At 36.8% G+C, this 23,023-nt stretch overlaps 1 protein-coding gene across 1 annotated transcript in view; it reads right to left on the bottom strand.

The window, feature by feature from the left end:
* Window positions 1-23,023, bottom strand: part of RALGAPA2 (Ral GTPase activating protein catalytic subunit alpha 2) — a 342,879-nt gene that overhangs the window by 229,166 nt on the left and 90,690 nt on the right. Inside the window, exons 8-13 of the mRNA XM_049774320.1 lie at window positions 22,032-22,170; window positions 19,468-19,667; window positions 12,857-13,084; window positions 9,933-10,100; window positions 8,551-8,688; window positions 4,705-4,853 (exon numbers count right to left, since the gene is read on the bottom strand). Coding sequence (XP_049630277.1) covers window positions 4,705-4,853; window positions 8,551-8,688; window positions 9,933-10,100; window positions 12,857-13,084; window positions 19,468-19,667; window positions 22,032-22,170 — 1,022 coding nt within the window. The remainder of the gene's footprint in view (window positions 1-4,704; window positions 4,854-8,550; window positions 8,689-9,932; window positions 10,101-12,856; window positions 13,085-19,467; window positions 19,668-22,031; window positions 22,171-23,023) is intronic.

The raw sequence follows: 23,023 nt of genomic DNA, 5'->3' as shown, positions 1-23,023 counted from the left end.
ACCTCTTCACCTCTAGTATGTCTGAGACTCTGCCCCTTACCCTGTTGCCTTTCCCCTCCCTGTTCAGTTTCTTTCCTTCTCTGTTCTAGTTCTGTACTCCAGGTTCCCTAGTAAGTAAGGTATATCCTCTCTGATGCTTTACTTTTCCTTGTCTTTACTGTTCCTTCTATGAAAAAGTTCTTTCTTTACACACCCCACCTCCTTTTCCTCAGGACTTGCTCTAACAGGCCTTCCCTCATAGGAAAACATTCTCCACACCATTCCCTTTCTCAGCTACACTGCACTTTGGGAATAGCTGAAATTGTTCAGAAATGCAGGCAGGCAGATAGGGAAAGGGACACCTCCCCTCCCCAACTCTCATGGGAGTGAGATTTTGGAGGAATAAAATAATTTAGCCCAAAGGCTGTCAGGACCCACCTCATGGGCACAGGAACTAAGGCCTGGTAAGACCCTTAACTGGCTCCAGCAAGACCAGAAGACTGGACTTACAGCTAAAGAGAAGCCAGAGAGGAACAAAGGCCAGGAGAGGAAAAGTCAGAGACCACAAGTTCCCAACTTTCCCCTTTGGCAATCATCCTAGCAATGACACAGCTCTATAGGAAGTCCGTATGGGGCAGGGTGGGAAAACCCTATAAAATCCAACTTGGAAACTTGAAACAAAAAAGTCACACAAGTATATTGCCAGTCCATACACATGGTGCATGCATAGTGCATGCCACTTGAGTTTATTCTCTCTTTCTCTCTCTTTCTCTCTCTCTCTCCCTTTTTCCTTCCCTCTCTCCCCTTCCCCTCTCCCCCTCTCTCTTCTTACCCTGATTCTCTAAAGAATACCTGTTTTTTACTTCATTGTTTCTCTTGGGGCCTTTGTCTCTATGTCTATGACAGTCTCTGCCTTTCTCTTCCTCTGATTCTCTAAATAAAACCTGTTGTTACTTCATTGCTTCTTCTTGAAGAAGCAGTTAGTCAAGGAAGAAAAGACCATGGATTCTTGAGACATAGGAAAAGTTCTGGTATATAACAAAACCAAGAGATGGGATTTGGATTTGAAGATGTTACTCCTTTGAAGATAAGAGGTTTATCTGGAGCACACTAGGTCCAGAGAAGACTGGACTCCCTAATGAGAGAAGCCCCAATAGGAAAAAAGACCTGGTAAGGAATATCAAAGAATATCAACTACCCAGACCCTTTCCTCCTGACAATCACCCTAATCAGGGCTCATACCTCTTCCTCTACAAGGGGCAGGTTAGGAGAAACCCTATAAAAGCCAACTTTGGAAAAGGAGGTGCGCACAGTTGTTGCTGGGTACATGGTGCAAACACCTCCTCTCTTGAGATGTGTGGACTTTCAGGCTTTCACTTGAAAATGTGTAGGGGGTGCTGGAGAGATAGCATGGAGGTAGGGTGTTTGCCTTGTATACAGAAGGTTGGTGATTCGAATCCTGGCATTGCATATGGTCCCCTGAGCCTGCCAGGAGCGATTTCTGAGCATAGAGCCAGAAGTAACCCATGAGTACTGCTCAAAAAAAAAAAAAAAAAAGAAAGAAAGAAAAGAAAAGGAAATAAAAGAAAAGAAAAGAAAAGGAAAGAAAAGAAAAGAAAAGAAAAGAAAAGAAAAGAAAAGAAAAGAAAAGAAAAGAAAAGAAAAGAAAAGAAAAGAAAAGAAAAGAAAAGAAAAGAAAAGAAAAAATGTGTACTGGGGCCCTCTCTGTTGTTGGAAAAAGCCACATTCTCTCTTGAGTGCATTTTTCCCTCTCTCTTATTCTCTCTGCCCTTCCTCAGAACCACCAACTATAACCTATTTTATTTAACTTCTCATCTCCTGAATTTCTTTTCTGAGGGAAAGACGATGGACCTGAGAGGCCTGGCTAAGGTTTAGGGCTCCTAGAGCTCCCCAGGCCTTTGCCCAGTGTCAGAGGTATGGAGAAAAAAGTAATAGATTCTCTTCTCAAGGTTACCCACATGTCTACCCTTCCCAATTCACCTCACCCAAGGGACTGGGACAGTGAATAGATGTGAATCTATTTACTTTACTTTTATAAATTTATCTCAAAATACCTGAGTTATTAAAGAACAGAGAAGAGTTGTTTAACACTATTTCTTAGAATCTTCACTGAAAGTACTATTGATGTCAAAATATAACTGATTTCATGACATGCAACAAAAATTTTACTAAAACAATTGTGGTATGCAGTTAAAAACCAATAAATATTCATCACTATTATCATTGTTTTCCACATTATTAATACAACTTATTAATTTATTTATTTTCCTTTTTGGGTTACACCTAGCAGTGCTCAGGGGTTACTCCTGGCTCTATGCTCAGAAATCACTCCTAGCAGGCTCAGGAGACCATAGGGGATGCCAGGGATCGAACCACCAACCTTCTGCATGCAAGGCAAATGCCTTACCTCCATGCTATCTCTCCAGCCCCTACAACTTTTAACTCTTAAGTTTTATTGCATATTATTGCTTATTACAATAACATATTCATCTTATTCAACAATTTCTTGACAAACTACATAAAGTTTAAAGTCTGGGAAATGTGGCACAAGTTTACATTATTAAATAATCATTTGATAGTTGTGAGGCTTTTATCATGAACTTCCTGTATGATAGAGAATTCCTATGGAATATAATAGTCTAAAGAAAAAAACCCAAGTTGGAAATTTTCCCTAGGTAAAACAGATTAGATCTTAGAATGCAAAGGTTTTGTAGATGGTGCACTCAGTCAAGAGCATTGACAACCAATATCTGCTAACTGCAACTGTGTTCAAGACAAGCATAAAATTAGACTATTTGGGGTCTTTTAGATGTAGGAGTAGAATCAGCATAAATAGAAAAATAGAAAAATCAGCAAAAATAGGGAATTGTCAAGACTTTATATTTTAAGAGTGCCTTCTGATAGTTTATATAAAATAACAGTTCTACTCTTCATATACCTATTGAAAATGTTTAAGAATTGCCCTTGTCTCTGTCAACAGTGGTTCTCCTACTGGGAGGTGAAGAATGATATTGCTTTGAATAAATAAATGCCTATGAGACCAATCACATCTGCCTAGATGGCCCTTAACCTTGGACAATCCATTAGTGTTTAATTCTGTGCAACTAGCTCCAATAGTTGGGTAATACAGAACCAGTTTGGTAAAATTCAAGACAGTTCCAATAGGTCCAATCATGCTTCATCTATGAAAGAAAATGGCTGGACTCATTAGTCTGGAAGTCCCTATGAGCTCAATCATCTCTCGTTTCTATGGCTTCCAACAACCGCAGGAAGAATCCTTCCTGAGTACTGACTAGAGAATATCTAGAGAGGGTATCCAGAACACAGATTTGGGAACAAAGACCCCATAGATTTCTAGTAAGGAAGATGTCTGTAGAGGACTCTGGATGGAATAGCATGGTAGAGAAGATTCCAGAGACAAACTGACAATTAGATTAGAAGCCACAGTCAGAACTCAGTAAAAGAGATCTGCAAAGGACAGACTACAAAGGTAGATCAAAGGCAGAACACAGTAGCTGTCATATAGAAAAAAACTACAAACTGTTACTGATCTCTAGACTATTACTGAGAACCTTTGAAAACAATCTCTAATCTGCAGTGATGCAGTGAGAGTCATTATGGGACAAGGACACAAAAATAAAATCCAGTTAGTTATTACTATACATACAAAAATACCTAGTAAAAATGAAGGCTGATTAAAAACCACTTTCCATAAACATATTTAAAGGTGTCATTAAATTTTGATTGCCAATAAGTCCTAATAATTTATCATTTAAAATGGGTTTCTTGGAGGGAGGGCCCAGACCCAAACAGTGCTTAGGGGTTAACCGTGGCTCTGTGCTCAAATATCACTGCTATCCTCATAGGGTCAGCCATCTACAAAGCAAATGTCCTACCCACTGTGCTATTGCTCTGATCCCTAAAATTATTTTCAAAATAAACTGAAATATCAAGTTTGTGCCAACAGACTTCTGTGCTTATGAAGAATGTATTTTCTGCTTTGTTTGCCTTTTCCTTTTGTTTGTCTGTTTGGGAGCCACATCCAGCAGTACTTGGGTTCTATTCTCTGGAATTATCCCCTGCGACCATAGGGGATGCTGGGAGTCTTCAAAGCAAACACTATACCCTATATACTCTGGATCATGCTGAATTTTTTAATTGAGAAATATCATAATTTCTAATATATTAACATTTATGGTTTAGGCAATATAATGCTACTGTATAACATCCACTACCAAAGGTCTATAATATGGTATATTGCTTTTCTCCAAAACTAGCCGATGACAATTAAAAATGGAAAAATCTAGAGGTCAGGGAAATAGTTCAAGAGGCTGCCTATTGTCCACAGGACCCCAAATTCAATTTCTAGTACTGCACATCCTTCTGCACACTGTGGGGTAGAGTCATGAAGGCCCCCAGCACTACCAGAGAGACTACCTCCCCATCAAAATATAAAAAATTACCTACCTCTAAACAGGAAAAAATAGAAAATCTACTTTTAAGAAGCATGATCACTTACTCTTAATTCGAGAACATTTCAAAACTAATGACAAAGTACTACCCTCCCTACTGACATATAACAAAAGTCTTGTAATTATTTTACTGTAAACTCTGTAGGTATTTAATAAAAAGGAGGCTTTCATATTTTAACTATTATTTTTTAAACAGACACAACTATGCAAAAGTAATTCAAAATAAACTCACCAGGTCTTTTTATTCATTGTAAGCTCCATTATCATGCGCCGAAAAATAATCAAAATGGCTTTACAGGCATCAACCTGTTCTTTCAAGAGCATGGGAACTTCAGCACATGGTTCTAGCAGAAAGACGTTTGCAGCATTCGTCAAAAATACCTTAAATCAACAAATTTGTATTATCAAATATAAATAACCATGCCAGTCTAAACAAACTCTACTTAAAATGATATTAATTTTGTTCTACCCATGAATCATCTTTCAGTTTTTTCAATTAAGGTCGCACCAAAACATACTCAAGATTTTTTGTTTAGTAGATGGATCATATGGAGAGCTACTATATGCTTTGGGCCACCTTCACTTGGTACAATAGGGGATAGAATGATAATATGGCAGGTAGGGAGCTTGACTAGCCTGCATACAACCTGGGTTCAATTGCAGTCCCCCATATGGTTCCCTGAACATAACTAGGAATGATCCATGGACTGAGCCAGGACCAATTCCTGAGCACAACTAGATATAATACCCACCTGTAATGTTTATTTAGTTTTTCTATAGTTTTATAGTTTATTAGATACAACTACACAGTTAGATTCTGCTTTCTCAGATGTACTGCCCAGACACCTTTTGGCCCCAAGAATCTCTCAGCTTAGCAAGAAAGCAATTCGTTACCATTCGTAGGATCCCCTGACGCTAAAGGCAGCTGACATTGTCCTAGCTCTCCAGGCACCTCCAGACACCTCTGCCCCCGCTGGCCAAGCTACATAAGTGGTGCCAGGGAAGGGGGCCCTGTGATGTGTGCTAGAATTAACATAAACCTGTGAAATGTTGGGATATTACCCTTTGTAGTTTTGTGTAACTGACTAAGATGTAATGGAATGACCTGAAAGGTATAAAAACCTGCTCTCCCCTATACTCGGGGTTCGAGACAGCTTTTTGTGCTCAAACCCAGGCCCGCCTGTAATAAAGCAATCTCCAAAAATTCAATGATTGACTCGCCTCAATTTTTGTAGTTTTAACACACCCCCAAAAAACTTGGAACGATGGATCTACTAAACAATTGTATAATCACATAATGGGTTACTAATCCCACGTCTTCAAAACTCACTCTGTAAGTATATTCATAGGCTGACAAAAACAGCCTCCCCCTATACCAATTGGCTACAAAGATCACCTTCAGAAGAGCTAATATGCTCATATATCCAAATGCCCCAATCACTGCTCACAAACAAAGGTTGGTCATACTTTTCCTTTTATTAGTTGAAGACATTAGAAACTGTAAACCCTCGGCCAAAGCCCAAACCATCTAGATCTCAGCACAAGAAGTACAAACAGGACACATGCAACCACAAATCTCCAGCACCAATCTAGGCCCGAACAAACTCATTGCTATAGGTACCACTTACTCATTGTTCAGGCAATGTACAAATTCTTTGTATTCAAAGAACCACCTTTTTCTTTTTTACCACATAACACCAGAAATAATGGGGAGGAAGGGATTCAGCCATCATTGGAAGCCAAAACAGTAAGTTAAAAAAAAATTGGTTATTACACCAGTGGCCATTGACTTAGGATTTTTCTAAATTTGCTCCATCAGTATTTAGTTATATTATCTTTTAGGTCTCTTTTGTGTTTCTCAGTACAAATGAAAAGGACATAGGAAAAAAGATTCTCTGTTTCACATCTGTGGATGAAATCCAAAAACACATCTCAAAATAGAAGTGTAAACCAATAAAAGTAATTAAAATAGCATAATTAAGTCAAGGCAGTGAATTAAAGTGTTGACAATCTACAAGATTCATTTATGCAAGATTAATAAGTATTGATTCCTAATTTATAAGAATAATTAAATAAGTAGTTTATAACAGTTTATAGTATGTGACATCAAGAGTCTTCCAATAAAAAAGGATTTTACAAGTAACCAACTATAGCAGTATTCATGCTTTAAAGGGATTTACCACATGATCTACTGCAATATAGATTCTTAATTATGTTTCTTGGCATCTTGATTTGAATTTGAAATTCATGCATATTCCATGTAAAAGTAAAACTTCATTTACTTATTTCATTTTACATTTTTTTTTTCATTTTGGCACCACATCCATCTGTGTTCAGAGCTTACTCTTGGCTCTGCACTCAAGGGACTGAACCTGGATTGGCTTCAGACAGGCAAGTGTCCTACCAGCTGTAATACTGCTCTGGGTCCTCATTTTACTTTTTTAAAACATCAAGATGGCAGCTGCATGAATATTTTTAAATAACAATGTTAATCTTAATTAAGATAAAAATAAAATAATTTGTCTAACTTGTATTTTTCAAAAGGAATTTAGAAGAGTATTATCTAATTAAAATTCATTCGACCACATTTTATTCCAGATCCAAGTAAAGGACTAAGGTTCTGGATGAGATTTAAAATAACAATTTAAACATTCTAAATATTTCTTAATACCATAACACTATAACCAAGTAGAATTGTTTTATTTTGCTTGTTCTAGTAGATGCAACAACTTTAAAGAAAAATAACATTCCTCTGAACCAGGTGAAAGAAAACACATTACATCCCCCATTAACTGACTATGTATGTATGGTCAATCTAGAAATCCAAGAGAGGAAGAGGATATGGAGGGACCAGACCAGGTATCTCCTGGAAGCATCTCTATGGCAAGGTATGGGTTATAGTTATGAGCTACATCAAGGTTCTGAAAAGTGTCTCTAATAAAATCAACCTATTTTTTTTTCAAATTATGGTGAATTACTCATTTTCAATAAGAAATGAGAGAACTTCATTAGCTACTATATAAGATTCCAACTAATAGCAGAAATGACAGCACAAAAAAGGCTATGAAGATTGAGGACAAAAAACAAACCAGTGAGACCAACACTGAGTAACATTATGCTTTCCATCCACTCCATGCCTGACTCCCTTTGAGGCTAACTGAACATGGCCAAAAAAAGATATGAAGTATGGGTCAGAGAGCAGGAGAAACAGAGACATTCTAATGTTTTTAATGTCTTTTAAGCTGGCACACTCCAAGAATTAATTTACAACTTCCATTTTTGAGAAAAAAAATGGGATATTAATATCATGAGATAAAGCTGTTCTTTCCAAAGCTCCCAAATGGCACATAAATTTCATATCTGCACTCGTATAAGTAGCTAAAAGTTACTGTATAACGTTTTCCTTAATAAACATTTGCTTTAATAAAAATTTTTAAGAAGAATATCATTCACAAAATTCTATACCTATTAGATTGCCTTGATAGTTAAAATCCAAGTGATTAACTACACACATTTCTTCAGAATAAACTTTTAAGGTTTATATTGGCCTTCTCTCATTCACTATCTAAGAATCTTTCTAGAAAAAAATACAAGCTGTTCAGATGTCTCCTTTAACACCTGAAGTCTCTACAAATTAAAAAGTGGGAAATCAGAAAGAATACTTAAGATGAGAGGCCAGTGAGATAGTAGCTAAGATTCTTTTGTTTGTTTGTTTGTTTGTTTGTTTGTTTTTCAGGCCATACCCGTTTGATGCTCAGGGGTTACTCCTGGCTAAGCGCTCAGAAATTGCCCCTGGCTTGGGGGGACCATATGGGACACCGGGGGATCGAACCTGGGTCCTTCCTTGTCTAGCGCTTGCAAGGCAGACACCTTACCTCTAGCACCACTTTGCCGGCCACATGGTTCTTGCCTTGTTTGTAGCCAGCTTGGTAAAACTCCCCCCCTCCAAAAAAAGAAGACTTAAGATCAGAATCTAAGAGCTGTTTACTGATGGATTACAAAAACAGCACCATGTTATTCCAATAAACAAACTCCAGACTGATACCAACTGGGGACATCTCATCTCAGGTTGCTATACCTGCAGCATCGCCTGAGAACCAGCTCTCACGTTCCTATTTTCCTCTTCAGCCACACATCCTCTGTTCACTGCACTCGTGAATGAATATGTCCGTCCCCAACTGGAAGATCGCTTGTGACGGGTACTTTCAGAAGTAGTCTGTGAAAAAGAAGTGTTGCCAAAAGGGAAAGATTCAAATGTTAAGTAAATAATTTCCTACACTCACCAAAAATCATTAGAATATAGATTCTGAGAGGGCAAATCATCCTTCATGTGTTCACTTCTGTCTCTCATAGCTAAATAGTACTTATTAACACTTAGTATGTGTGGGAGAAATAATGTCTGTGCAACAACTAAATTAGAATGAAATATTTATAACTTTGTAATGTGATAACAAATCACATTTATTTGCCTACTTATTTTTATATTTGGACTAGTTACAGACATGATTTCACCAATCCTGAAAAGTCAAAACTAGGTTCAGAGAGATGAAACCTGGGTGGACTCTTGCTTTGCACACAGCAGACAAAGTAGGACTATATTTCTAGCCCCAGCATCATATATGGTCCTGAAGCACCACCAGGAGTGATTCCTGAGTGCAGATTCAGGAGTAAGCCCTGAGCACAGCTTGTTGTGTCCCCAAACTAACCACATTAATAAATTAATTAAATCAAAAGTATAGAATTAATACTTAAAAGTGATATTACCTTTCATTTTTTAAAATATCTTTATTTAAGCACCATAATCACATAAATGTTTGTAATGAAGAAAGTGTAATTTTTATACATTTCATTTGTGCTTCAGGCTGAGGATTGCTCTATCACTTTAAATTTAAGCATCCTCTGATACAACCTCTGATACAACAGGTCCACTTGAACTGTTCAAGAATAGGCCCAGATGCACACTAAGCACATCTTACATTGGAGATATCATTGGCTTTCATTTTCATATCATTAGTCCTTTCAAATTTGCAATATTCTAACTGCTACTGAAACATGCCTCTACACAAGAAAAATACACCAAAACATTTTAAATATACTTTCTCAAATGATATTTTAACATCAAAGATAAGACAGTAACCTTTTTAGTAAAACAGTGAGAGGAAAAAATATGCTGGCTAATGAAATAAATCATATAATACAGTAAAAAAAAAAAAGGTACAAGGTAAAGGTAAAGAGATGACCAATAATCCTGAGTAACTACACAGAGCAGCATCACTGAAACAGGTTCTTACAGAATGCAAGAAAAAAGAGTGAGAGATGAAGACAGAGAGAGAGAAAGTAAGAGAAAAAAGATAGAGATCTTCCAGTATCTAATTGTCTCCCGAAAGGACTCATGTATGAGTTAGTACACCTGCTAATATACATAACAAACTATTTTAATAAATGATAAAATATCAGTACCTCCTTGCAATCAGTCTCTGAAAATCCTAATTTTTCAGTACTTTCTGGAACAACATCATTTTTATCTGGTTCTTCCATGAACACAGGCTTGTCCTGGAGGATCCATTTTCTATATACTTGAACTACTTTTCTTGTTATAGCTATATCACAGGAAGGCAACAAAAATGCCTAAAATGAGAAGAAAAAATTCCCTTTAACTCAATATAAACGCAGATCTATAGTTCCACATAACACAAAATACCAATTTAATTGGAATTTAATTATTTGAGACATAAAAGTTGTCTGTATGCTATATAAGGCCATAACATTTTGTGCACTTAAAAGCCTGAGGGTGGGGGTGGGGGGGAAGACAAAAAAGCCTAACTGAGGAATAAAACATTTTCATAGTTGGACTAGAAAAGTTAACATAATTAAAAAATAAATACTATATCCTTGAATGACTTTACCACACACACACACACACACACACACACACACACACACACACACACACACACACAAAATAACCAGAATGTAAACCTATGTAGATATTTTAATTAGTCCTACAAAAAGTAGCAAAAAGAGAGCTAGGAAGAAAGTAGTTGGCCTATTTTCTTTTTTTTTTTTTTTTTTTGGTTTTTGGGTCTCACCCGGCAGTGCTCAGGGGTTACTCCTGGCTCCACGCTCAGAAGTCGCTCCTGGCAAGCACGAGGGACCATATGGGATGCCGGGATTCGAACCGATGACCTTCTGCATGAGAGGCAAACGCCTTACCTCCATGCTATCTCTCCGGCCCCAGTTGGCCTATTTTCTAAGAAGAATTGGTATTGAAAAAAAAATCACAAGCAGGGGTTGGAGCATTAACACAGTGGTAGGGTGTCTGCCTTGCATACGGACAATCCGGGATGGAACTGGGTTCAATCCCTGCCATCCCATATGGTCCCCCAAACCGAGCAGGAGCAATTTCTGAACACAGAGCCCGGAGTAACTCATGAGTGCCGCTGAGTATGCCTGCCCCCCAAAAAATCACCACCAATGTTTAAATAAAAAATATTAGGTAAACACTAGATCTGAGAACTCAAGGAAACAATATTTCATTTAATGGTTAACCTTGATTATCTTCAAAATAAAGAAGCTGCATTTAGGAAATTTAAGCTAATAACAGGATGTTGAAGGCAAACGCTGTCTGACAAACCTCTGTAACTAAATATGCTCCGTGGTCAAAAAAATCAGACAGTAACTAAAGATCATGCTGACATCAAGACAACCAACAGTGGATTTGTCTGTTCTGTGTTGATTTTACTAAGAATTCTTAACTCAGCATTAGAAAGAATGCCAAATTTCGCTAGAGGTAAGGTGTCTGCCTTGCAAGCGCTAGCCAAGGAAGGACCACAGTTCAATTCCCCGGCGTCCCATATGGTCCCCCCCAAGCCAGGGGCAATTTCTGAGCGCTTAGCTAGGATTAACTCCTGAGCATCAAATGGGTGTGCCCCCCCACCAAAAAAAAAAAAAAGAATGCCAAATTTGGAGAAGATGATGGAAATCAGGACCCAAGACATACAGACAAATGACTTGAAAAGGTAGTCAATAAACTAATTTCAGACCATACTGACAAAGTCCTAAAGAAGGCTTCCAATCTATTTACCCACTCTAATATGTCTTTGCTAGCAAAGTAAAACTGCTGATGAAGAAGCCTAAGTTGAAGTTGGGAAAATCTATGGAGCTTCTCGGTGAAAGGTAGTTGCTCTGGAAAAGTTAAACAAGCTAATGGATATGAGCCACTAGTGCACAAATTATTTAAAATTCAAGCTTTTGTTTGTAACAAATAAAAGTTTTATTTGTGATTTTTTAAAAAAAATAATGACTCTCTAGGACTAAACAACCTAATGAACAAAAATCCCATAGGGTAGTATCATGTATTTATAGAGTATAATCTAACACATTTCTGAAGAATAGTGGCATAGGTGTGTACAGTATATCCACAAATAATTCAAGGTACACGTGATAAAATACTAGTCATGATTGTCTTCACAGAATTATAAAATGCTTTGTTGTGTCCTAATTTATATAATTCAATTTCAAGTCATAAATTTTGATCTAATCTGTTGATTTTATAATCTACACATAACCAAAACAAGTAGCCTGAAAAATTTCAACTCGATTTTCAGTAGAGTCAGGAACCAGAATTTCTCTGTCCAAAGTACTGTACCACTGACAAACTTGCTTGCTGAGTATATATGTATGGTATATACCTGGAATTACTGAGTAGAAGGCAATTGCGGATATTTCCAGGATCATTCAGGATTCACTCCTTCCTAAGAAGCCCATGTTTTCTCATGAGCACATGTATATCTCTTATTTTGTCTCTGCTCCCTTCTTCTTCCTTCCTCTCTCATATTTCCCTAAAAATTTAACTTCCCTGTCTCCTCCTGAAATTCTTTGGTCATAGGTGAATAAGGACTTCCTTTTCTACTGAGAGTAATTTTTTGCTTTAGCATGAGTTCCATGACTCACTAAGGGTTCATGTAGTGAGGTGATGAAGGCTTGTCCTATGCCATGTAAAATAAGTGAAAATTCCAGTGCAATGTGTGTCTATCTAGTGAAACTGGGAAGATGTAAACATAAAAGTACATAGACACTCATGGCAGACTTTACCAGTCCTGACCCTTGCACTTCATTGAATTATTGGAGGTGGGTAAGGAGAAATGTGGTAGCACTCTGCTCTCTCAAAGCTATTTCTTGTCTTCTACTCATCTCATTGAAATCACCTGCAACACTAAGCTAATTTAGTTATGATTAATAATAAATAAACAGCTTTTATTCCACTACCATTGGGTTCAAAGTGTCATGGAAAAATTATGGAAATAATTCTTTGTGAAGGATAATTAGTAACAGTGTAAGAATAAAAAGCTCTTCACTTTTATGAATAAACAACACACACTAACCTGACGAAACACTTCATTCACAAAGTTGACGTAACCTCTTGTTGACAAAAGAATCCGCTGCACCATTTCATACACACTTCTGTGCTCTTCTTCAATGCTACAAAGGCTGGAAGTGCTGAGTCTTCGGTCCGACAAGCTACTGCTGTTAGAATGGTTTTTGTCCTGCTCTGCAGGCATGTCACCATCCAGCTCTGGTGCCCGATCTTGAACCATGCCAACACCCACAGTCTGCAAGAAAGCAACCAATACTTCTGAATATCCTTTTCAAAACGAGGTTAAATACTTACAAAACTAAAGAAATGCCTTATTTTAAAGAATACTCTTTACCATCAATCTGACAACTAGCTGAAATGAACACCGCAAGGAGCTCAGCACAAAAAGCTCCAAGGGGTAGAACAAAACAAAATTATGATCCATCAACTAATATCTCCCCCAACACATTTATTTTAACAGAAACACAACCAAATTTTCTCAGAGAAAAAAGCTATAAGTTCTGTCAAGCTAAAAATGTTTGTTCATATTTGTAAAACCACAGAATGTGAATGAATTGTGTGAATGAATCTGTACTATCACATTTGGTCTCTATACTTCAGCATATATTACTTAAAAGATTAAAATGTAGTAGGTTTTCTGCTAGATAAAATATTGCGATGCATCATTTGATTCACAGACTATATGACAACACCATTAGAGAAAAGTGCTAAGAGCTAAGAGCCCTTTTTCACTGAAACAAAATAGATTTAGTTAAAGGAGTTTGGAAGGATGCCTGGGAGAGTGATCTATGAGTTCAAAAGAGAACGCAGTGTTACCTAGAGTGTGTTCAGAGAGAAGAACATCAGTGTGGAGCCCAAGTGCTAAGTTCTTTAAAAGATATTTAACTGAAGAAAGATTATCTAAATTTTATATTCATAATCTCAATAAATTCAACAAAAATATTAATAACATTTAAAATATTTAAAAGACTATAGGAACACAGAGAATTACAGTAAGTTATACAATGATTCATAATTTTTAGTTGATTTTGGCTCTTATTTCTCCATAGAATTAAACTTTTCCTCTATTATGTATATAAAATACACAACCATATATAAAAAAAAAACCGCTTCTCTCAAGCAACATACCAAAAATGTAAGGGAATAGAAAAAATCCACTGGAAAAAGCACAGTTAGTTCTGAAACACAGAACTGAGGTTACCAAGCAGAGAAAGTGAGCTGAAAGTATCCAAAGAACTCTGGTGAAGGAATATTGGCATCATGATAACAGGCATAGAATATTATTTTTTATTTTAATTGCTTTATTTAAGCACCATGGTTACAAATTTATTTATTTTGGGGTTTAAGTCATACAATCCTCCACTAGTGTACTCATCCTGTCACCTTCACCAAAGTTCCCATTTCTTTACCCCCACTCTTGCCTTGCTCTAAGACAGGCAAATTGCTTCTCTCTCTCTCTCTCTCTCTCTCTCTCTCTCTCTCTCTCTCTCTCTCTCTCTCTCTCTCTCTCTCTCTCTCTCTCTCTCTCTGTCTTCTTTTCTTTTTGACATGGTCTTTGGCACTATTGTTAATGAAGGGGTGCTTTGCCTGTTATTTTCTCCTTTTTTCTGTGTTGAGTTCTTGTCCAGAGTGATCCATTCCATCTATCATTGTCTTAGGAGATCCTTCTCTACTCTAGCTACACTCACTGCTCTTTATATCAAGCTTTCTACCCTGGGCTGGACCTCCTGACCTTTGTCTCTAATGTCTCTGGATTTTTATTTTATTTTTGTTTTTGGGCCACACCCAGCATTGCTCAGGGGTTACTCCTGGCTGTCTGCTCAGAAATAGCTCCTGGCAGGCACGGGGGACCATATGGGACACCGGGATTCGAACCAACCACCTTTGGTCCTGGATCGGCTGCTTGCAAGGCAAACACCACTGTGCTATCTCTCCGGGCCCATGTCTCTGGATTTTATTACCATTCTATCTCTTGTTTTCCTTATATCCCACAAATGAGTGAGATTATTCTAATGTCTATCCCCCTTTCTCTGACTCATTTCACTCAGCATAAGAGTTTCCATGTCCATCATATTATATTCATTTACATTCTCAAATAAATGCTACCCTATAAAAATGAAGAACCAAAATTAAAAGGTAACTTGGTTGTTCAGCAGGTGACACAGTTGACCAATGTTTGATGAGGTGGCAGACCCACACACACACACAATCTGAAAAAGATGATCACATCATTAAATGTGATTAAATTATCAAATGTTTTTGTTCTATCCAAGCCTTTCATTTTCTATATATATTTTAGTAATTTTTATTATATTGAAGAATTTAGTCCTTTATGTCTTTTTTCATTTTTAAACCTCACCTGATGACACTCAGGATTTACTCCCACCAGGACTCAGGGGATCAAACCTGGGTTGGATTCATAAAAAGCAACTGCCTATCTGCTGTACTATCATTCCAACCCCAAGTATTTGGAAGTATTTTAATCAATTTTTTCCATTCATCTTTTTTATTGAGGTAAGAGAGTTTATGAGAGTTCATAATACTACTGAAATCACTGTCTGCTACATCAACCTCTCCATCAACCTGTCAAGACATACTTATTAGACTCACAAAGTCCTTCTCTACCCTCCAGTTAAGACTCATCTGTTTCCAGCTCCACTGATCATGCCTCAAAATTTGTTTCCACTGGGAATGTCAAAGCACTATACTCTGAATGTGAGCAAGATCATCTATTTGTTTCTTCCTAACTCACTTTGGCAAGACAACCCCCCAATTGGATCAAAGTTGCAGCAAACTCAAAAATTTCATCTTTTCTCATAGTTAAGTAGTATTCTACTGTATGTATATGACACAAATTCTTTATGCACTTAACTCTTATTAGGCACTTGAGATGTTTCCAGATCTTCGTTACTGTAAATAATACTGTGATAAACATAGGTGTGTGTATATATATACATATATATATATTACCTTTTGAATCAAACCATGTTAGTTGATTCAGAAAACCATATTTTCCGTATATTTTAAGAGCTATAAAATCAAAAGCATATTACAACTGTGAAGAGTCAACTAAGGGGAAAAACAGATAAAAAAAAGTGGTGTGGTCAAAAGTTTTCTAGTTATACTCATCATCATTTCAAATATGCATTTGAAAAGTATATTTCAAAATGAGCAACTTATTTTTAAAAGATGTGAAACTAGGTAGGATAAAGATACATTATTTAAATAAAATAGTTTTAAACAGAGTGAGCCTCCATTTATATGAGATGCAATATAAAACTCAAGATGTGATTAGTTCTTATATGTAATGTAATAAATAGCTATATTATTAAGGTTCAAAACTCTATTTCTGTTAACAATTAACTCTGTTAACTGTCGGTGAAATCAGAGTCATTTTTAACTTCCTCTTTGGTAAATGGTTACATCTTCTGTATCTATTTTCAATTGTTTTGTTTTTTGTTTGTTTGATCAGTTTGTAGGCACTCTGAATAGTAAAGATTTGAATTTCTTTAAAAACCATGATTAACACAAGAGAAAAATCCCTTCCTTACACCTATATTCATTGCAGCACTATTTACCATAGCAAGACTCTGGAAACAGCCAAGATATCCTTCAACAGATGAATGGCTAAAGAAACTGTGGTACATATACACAATGGAATAGTATGCAGCTGTCAGGAGAGATGAAGTCATGAAATTTTCCTATACATGGATGTACATGGAATCTATTATGCTGAGTGAAATAAGTCAGAGAGAGAGAAAGACGCAGAATGGTCTCACTCATCTATGAGTTTCAAGAAAAATAAAAGACATTCTTGCAATAATAACTTTCAGACACGAAAGAGAAAAGAGCTGGAAGTTACAGCTCACCTCATGAAGCTCACCACAAAGAGTGATGAGTTTAGTTAGAGAAATAACTACGTTTTGAACTATCCTAATAATGAGAATGTACGAGGGAAATAGAAGGCCTGTCTAGAGTACAGGTGGAGGTTGGGTGGGGAGGAGGGAGATTTGGGACATTGGTGATGGGAATGTTGCACTGGTGATGGGTGGTGTTCTTTACATGACTGAAACCCAAACACAATCATGTATGTAATAAAGTTGTTTAAATAAAAAATTTAAAAAAACATGATTAACATGGTTAAAGTTTTTCACAAACTATCTGAAAGGAATATAGATTTATGCTTTCTTTGACAGAGAAAGTTCTAACTCTCTTTTAAAATAGCAGTAATACTACTTCTATGGTTTAGGGGCCTTGAATCTACCTAAGGTGGTCTGTCACTTCCAAGCATATACATAAGCCTTAAATTTTTTCTGGTTTTTATTTTGAATTTAAATAAAATTGTATATAAAACCGGGGCCAGTGAGGTGGCACTAGAGGCAAGGTGTCTGCCTTGCAACGCTAGCCAAGGAAGGACCGTGGTTCGATCCCCTGGCGTCCCATATGGTACCCCCCCAAGCCATGGGCAATTCCTGAGCGCTTAGCCAGGAGAAACCCCTGAGCATCAAATGGGTGTGGCCTGAAAAACCAAAAAGAAAAAAATGTATATAAAACCAATATATTTGTTTAAGTAAAAATAATCAAAGTCAGGTTCTTAAAAAGACAGGAAAAAAAGATTGCTTTGGTTGTAAATTAGATTACTATTTAGTGCTAACCTTAAAGCATTCTTTGAAATAACCTATGGTTTCTGTTTGGAAATCTATGTTTTTCCTAATACCTAAAAGCCAAAGATCTATTTTAAATTGTGCATACTTCATTAATTCTTTCTGAGAATCAATGGCCTTTTCATGAGGTAAGTTTCACCAATCAGGCCTCTTTCCAGAGGTGCTAGGTTGGGAGTCAGTAATGGAGACAATATGCAAGCTTGAGATCAAACCCAAGGTATTCTACTGAAAGGAACATGCTGTACCACTTGAGTCATATCCCCAGTCTCAAATTAAATTTTTTTCAGATCAAAGTAAATTTTAATTTTTATTAGTGTAACTATTGCTTTTAAATGTTTTCTCCTTCTGCCTCTATTATACAGGCAATGTAGGTACTATCCTCAGTTTTTATCAACTAATTCTCAATTTCCATTCTTTTAATTTTTGCTCAATGTTTTAGTTTATTTCTCCAGAAACTGATTTTATTCTCACCAATAATCATTACCATTTTTGATTACCTACCAAAATCTTAAGTGAAGAAATGCAAGGTGTTTTGTAATGCTCTTTCACAAATCTTCTGCGTTTCTGGGACAGCAAGTAGGGTATTTGCCTCATCTGTGGTGAACCAGATTTGATCCCTGGTGTTCCATATGGTTCCCCAGTACAACTAGAAATAACCTCTGAGCATTGTCTGTTGTGCCCCTCCCCATCAAAGATCTTTTGTAGTTATTATTATAAACATAACTCCCTTGGGAATTTTTAAAATAAGCTTTTCCTCTTTTTCTTCATTTAGTTCCAAAAGGCCAACATGCTTTGATCCTCAGTATGGTATTTCTCCATCAAGATACTAAATGTATTCTTTGGCAAAATATCTCAGACCTTTCAGACCTATGTCACACTTTTGGTAAGTCCAAGGTATCTGAGTAAACCTGCAATAAGCAAACCATGCATCCTATTTCCATTCTTAGGGGCAAAAAAGACAAAAGCACAGAAAACCATAAATTCTCTAATCAAATATTCTATAATCTAAGATGCTTTCCTGCTCTATCCAACACAAGTCTCTAAACTAGTAGAACAAACCTTAAGTCTGACATAGGCCAGTAATAGAGAAAGTACCATAGGCCCCCAAGAAGAGGTATACCAAGGCCCTGGAGAGGTAATCATCTTCTCTCTAAAAAGCTGCAGTTAATAGATAAGTGCATATTCTGAAATCCTGTGCTGATAAACCACCACCTCCCGAGCCGAGCCTCCCAGATCCCGAGGGAATGTAGTCTCACAGGTCCCCTTGATGAATACCCTGCTATATTCCAGAGTTATTCCCGGTACTGGATTTCGGTGAAGAGAGTCCCTCCTGGGGCTGGAGAAATAGAGCAGGGGTAAGGCACTTATCTTGTACACAGCCCACCCAGGTTAGATCCTGAGCACCACAGATGGTCCCTTCAGCCTTGCCAAGAGTGATATCTGAGCACTGAGACAAGAGTAAGCTCTGAGCACAAACAACCAAAAAGAAAACTGTAGTTTTGTTCTTATGCTCAAAGGTCACTGGTTCTTGAAAGAAGAAATCAAAATGAGAGGGAGCCAGGACTTTTACAAACCACCTATCTTCTCAGAAAGCCTCCCTTAAGGGCCAGAGCGATAGCACAGCAATATGGTGTTTGCCTTGCACACAGCTGATCCAGGAAGAACCTCAGTTTGATCCCCAGCATCCCATATGGTCCCCAAGCCAGGAGTGATTTCTGAGCACATAGCCAGGAGTAATCCCTGAGCATCACCGGGTGTGGCCTCCCTTACAAACAAGATTACCTGTTATGGTATACCCAAAACAAGTGCTTCTAATTCAGCATTATAGACAGAAAGTAAAAAGTATTGAATAAACAAAAGAATTCTATAAATAACAACCTATATTGCTAATAAACAATTACTTTGGTACATGTGATATTATATATTAGGAAACACATTTAAATGAATGACATACCTGTATAATTTTAGGCAAAACATCAACCCCATTTTTGGTGATTTGTGTTGCAGTCAGATACTTTTTATCCAAAAAGAAAGTTACAATCCACTTAATAAAAACAACACGAGCTGCCATGTATGGAATTTTTGTACTGTAAAAATTTTCATTGTCTCTAGTTGTAGTAATGTACACTGGCTTTGGTCTCAAATGTGGGATGTCTGGCAAAACAAATAAACATGTGGTGTTAGGAAATCTTCACATTATACAACCCCTACAAATGTTTTCATTTCTAATTAACAGGTATTTGCTGTTAGAATATTCACTAAGATTAAAGATCCAGAAATGCATGCATTATTGTCTATCTTAAAGATTTGCCACATCCCAACATCAGATTTATATGCCTTTTTCTCCCCTGGAGAAGCAGATGCTTTCTCTTGAACATGTATTTCTCTCTCTTACTCTCCTCTTTTCTCTCCCCTCATATTTCTCTAAACAAAACTATTTTCTTCCAAAAATAACTAGAAAGGATTAAAAATGGCATTTCAATAAGTTAATTTCTGATTCCTCAGATCAGTCTGACCAATAAATAGTGGTAGGTATTATGGTTTAATATATAACTGGAAAAAGTAAGCTAGCAATTTTTTAACATATATGAGAAATTAAATACTATATAGTCTATAACCATGATGGAGAACCTATGGCATGCGTGCCAGTGGTGGCACGCGAAGGCCTTGCACTCGGGAAGGTCTGCAATTAAAATACGTGGCATGTGTCACATTGATTTTAGATACTAAAATCTTGTTATTAAGGTTTAATTGACTTGCTGGCACTTTTGAGGAAATTCTTTGTTTTTTTGTGGCAGTTTGGGCATACGGGCTCAAAAAGATTAGTCATCACTGGATACGTACTCCACCACCTAGTGTATAGGGTTAAGATTAGGATTATGGTTAGAATATATTTCAGAAATAGGGTTAAAATATATTTCACAAAGTTGATGTCTAGTTTAATATTATTTTAGACTGAAAAAATATAATATATTATTTCGTTTTTAAAGTCTAACCACTGATTATAGTTTTTCTCCATAGAGAAATCCAAAGAAACCAACAAAATCTCATTTCTAAAATAATTCAAAAACATAAGTCATCTTTGAGATAAGTTATCATCATATTCAAATAATTACTTAAAGGTCCATTTTCATTATTTAATTTCCAGGTTAATAAAAAAATTATATGCTAGGATCCAAATTGCTGTCAGTCCAATGTTCTCATCTAACTTTCTTATTAACTTTATGTAATTGCAGAAACCTAAGGCATAAAATGTCTCAAAAAGTAGGTTCCAGAAAATAGGGTGATTGTTTTGTACACTTCCAACCTAGGATTGATCCCCAGCATCTCATGTGATCCCCCAGTATTTCCAGGAGTAATTCTGAAGTACAAAGACTCAGATAATACTTGAGCATCACCAGATATACCCCCCCAAAAAAGAAAGAAAATAAAGAAAATGCCTCAGCAAATAACTTAGCTTAGAAATATTGATATAAGTTGTTTTCTATAAAATATTTAATTTTTGTTTTGAGGGACACACCTGACAGTGCTCTGGGATTAGTTCTGGATCTAAGTTCAGAAATTACTCCTGTACTGGGATACCAGGGATCAAACCCAGGCAGGCTACATACAAGGCAAATGCTTTATTTGTTGTACTATTGCTCAGGCCCCTGATGCTTGTGTTGTTTCTGTTGAGTTTATCAAAGACTTCTATTTTCATCTGTGTACATTTTTTGAGGACTTTTTTCCATTGTCTTTCCAACCTCTTCTATTGTTAAAGCAGACCATCTTCCAGATAATTGATTCTATCTCAGCTGCTGTTACTCTGTTGGTGAGGCTTTACAATGAGATTTTTATTTAGCCTACCAAGTTTTTAAGTCCTGTTATTTCAGTTTGAAGTTTTCTCATTTATACTTTCATATCCTCTTGACTCAAAGTTGTGGTTCTTTGAGTTCTTTGATTATTCTCCAAATTTCCTCTCTAAAGTCTTCATCCGATAGGCTATGTAGATGGTTGGCACTTGTTGGGTCTGCAGAACTACCATCATCATTCTTGTGATGATGGTACACATCATTGAAGTCTTCTGCATTATTTCCCCTTGTGTCTTTGGAAGTATTGTGTTTTCTTAATGTTATGGTGGGATTTGGTTCATTGATTAAAAAAATATGCATGTGGCATGCTGTTGATCAGTCCTCCTGCTGGCTCCATTATGGTCAGCGGGGCAGGCACTGGGTGCTTACAGCTCTGGGGATCACTGGAAGAGTGCTTACCAAGATGCTGGTCTGCCCTCCTGTTGGTTCACCGTGCTAATGATAAATCCTCCTGCTAGTTTCCTCCTGGGTGTATGTATTTTAAATTATTTCTAAATTTATAAGTCATGGTTTCCTATACTGAGATAAAATCTTAGTTATACAAGTGGTTTATTTCATTATTGGAAAACTTTATAACTCTCAAATAAAGTTACCATTAAGTAACAAAGGTAATTTTGAAATATCCTCCTTATGAATATAGTGTACCCACATATTAAACAGTACTTACCAAGTACAGGTTTGTAGATATTTGTTAATTTAGTAAAAGATGGAAATAAATGAGGAAGATAATACTTTCTAAACAATGTAAAAAGAAATTTAAACCCAGTATCTTGATTTTCTTTATTCTTCCATTCCAAACTTGCAGCCTTTGAATATGAGAAAGAAAGAAGACATGTACATTTACATTCCAAGTTTATGTACAATGAAATGTAATGCTATTATACTAAAATTCCCATCATAAAATCATGAAATCCTATCATAAAATTTTCTAAATGAAATCACATAAAAATCAAGATATGATTAGAATAAATACTTCCAAAATAACTATGGCAAATATAGTCATTTAACTGTGGATTAAAAATATCACCCAAAATTTCTTACAACAGTGGCTGAGAAGAGATAAGCTAACAGGAAATGTCAATGGAATGCTATGTAAGGAAGGAGACAGGGCAGAGATTATTACACCAACTAACTCAGTTGTAAAGGGAAGGGCAGAGATAAGGATTATTCCCAGGAAAATAGCAGGGAAAACAAGTAGTCGGTGAGAGAAAATAATCAGTAACTGCTTTCCTAACTATAATAATATTTAATAATACAGAGCAAGCGATCAAGTGGCTAAGCTACCAAATTGTCTCAGGTGCAACTATGTGGCCTTCTTAGAACGTGGGTAGCCAAAGTTGCCTTCCTACTGGAAGGCATGGCAGTCCCCATCTACGCATGACATCCTCTAGCAAATAAATATTTTTTTTTGTTTTTTTGTTTTTTTTGTTTTTGTTTTTGGGCCACACCCGGCGGTGCTCAGGGGTTACTCCTGGCTGTCTGCTCAGAAATAGCTCCTGGCAGGCACGGGGGACCATATGGGACACCGGGAGCAAATAAATATTTAGACTCCAGGCCAAAACCTCATCAAGCCAACCAAACTGCCAAACTGCCCCAGCTTTGCAGGTACTGGAGCATGTGGTTGCATATACAGTCCTAGCAGTCCATTAACACTTTCTG

The sequence above is a fragment of the Suncus etruscus genome, chromosome 6 (genome assembly GCF_024139225.1).
Source record: "Suncus etruscus isolate mSunEtr1 chromosome 6, mSunEtr1.pri.cur, whole genome shotgun sequence".
Classification (NCBI taxonomy): domain Eukaryota; kingdom Metazoa; phylum Chordata; class Mammalia; order Eulipotyphla; family Soricidae; genus Suncus; species Suncus etruscus.
Note: the sequence above shows the minus strand (reverse complement) of the source record. Positions and strands in the feature narration are given on the sequence as shown.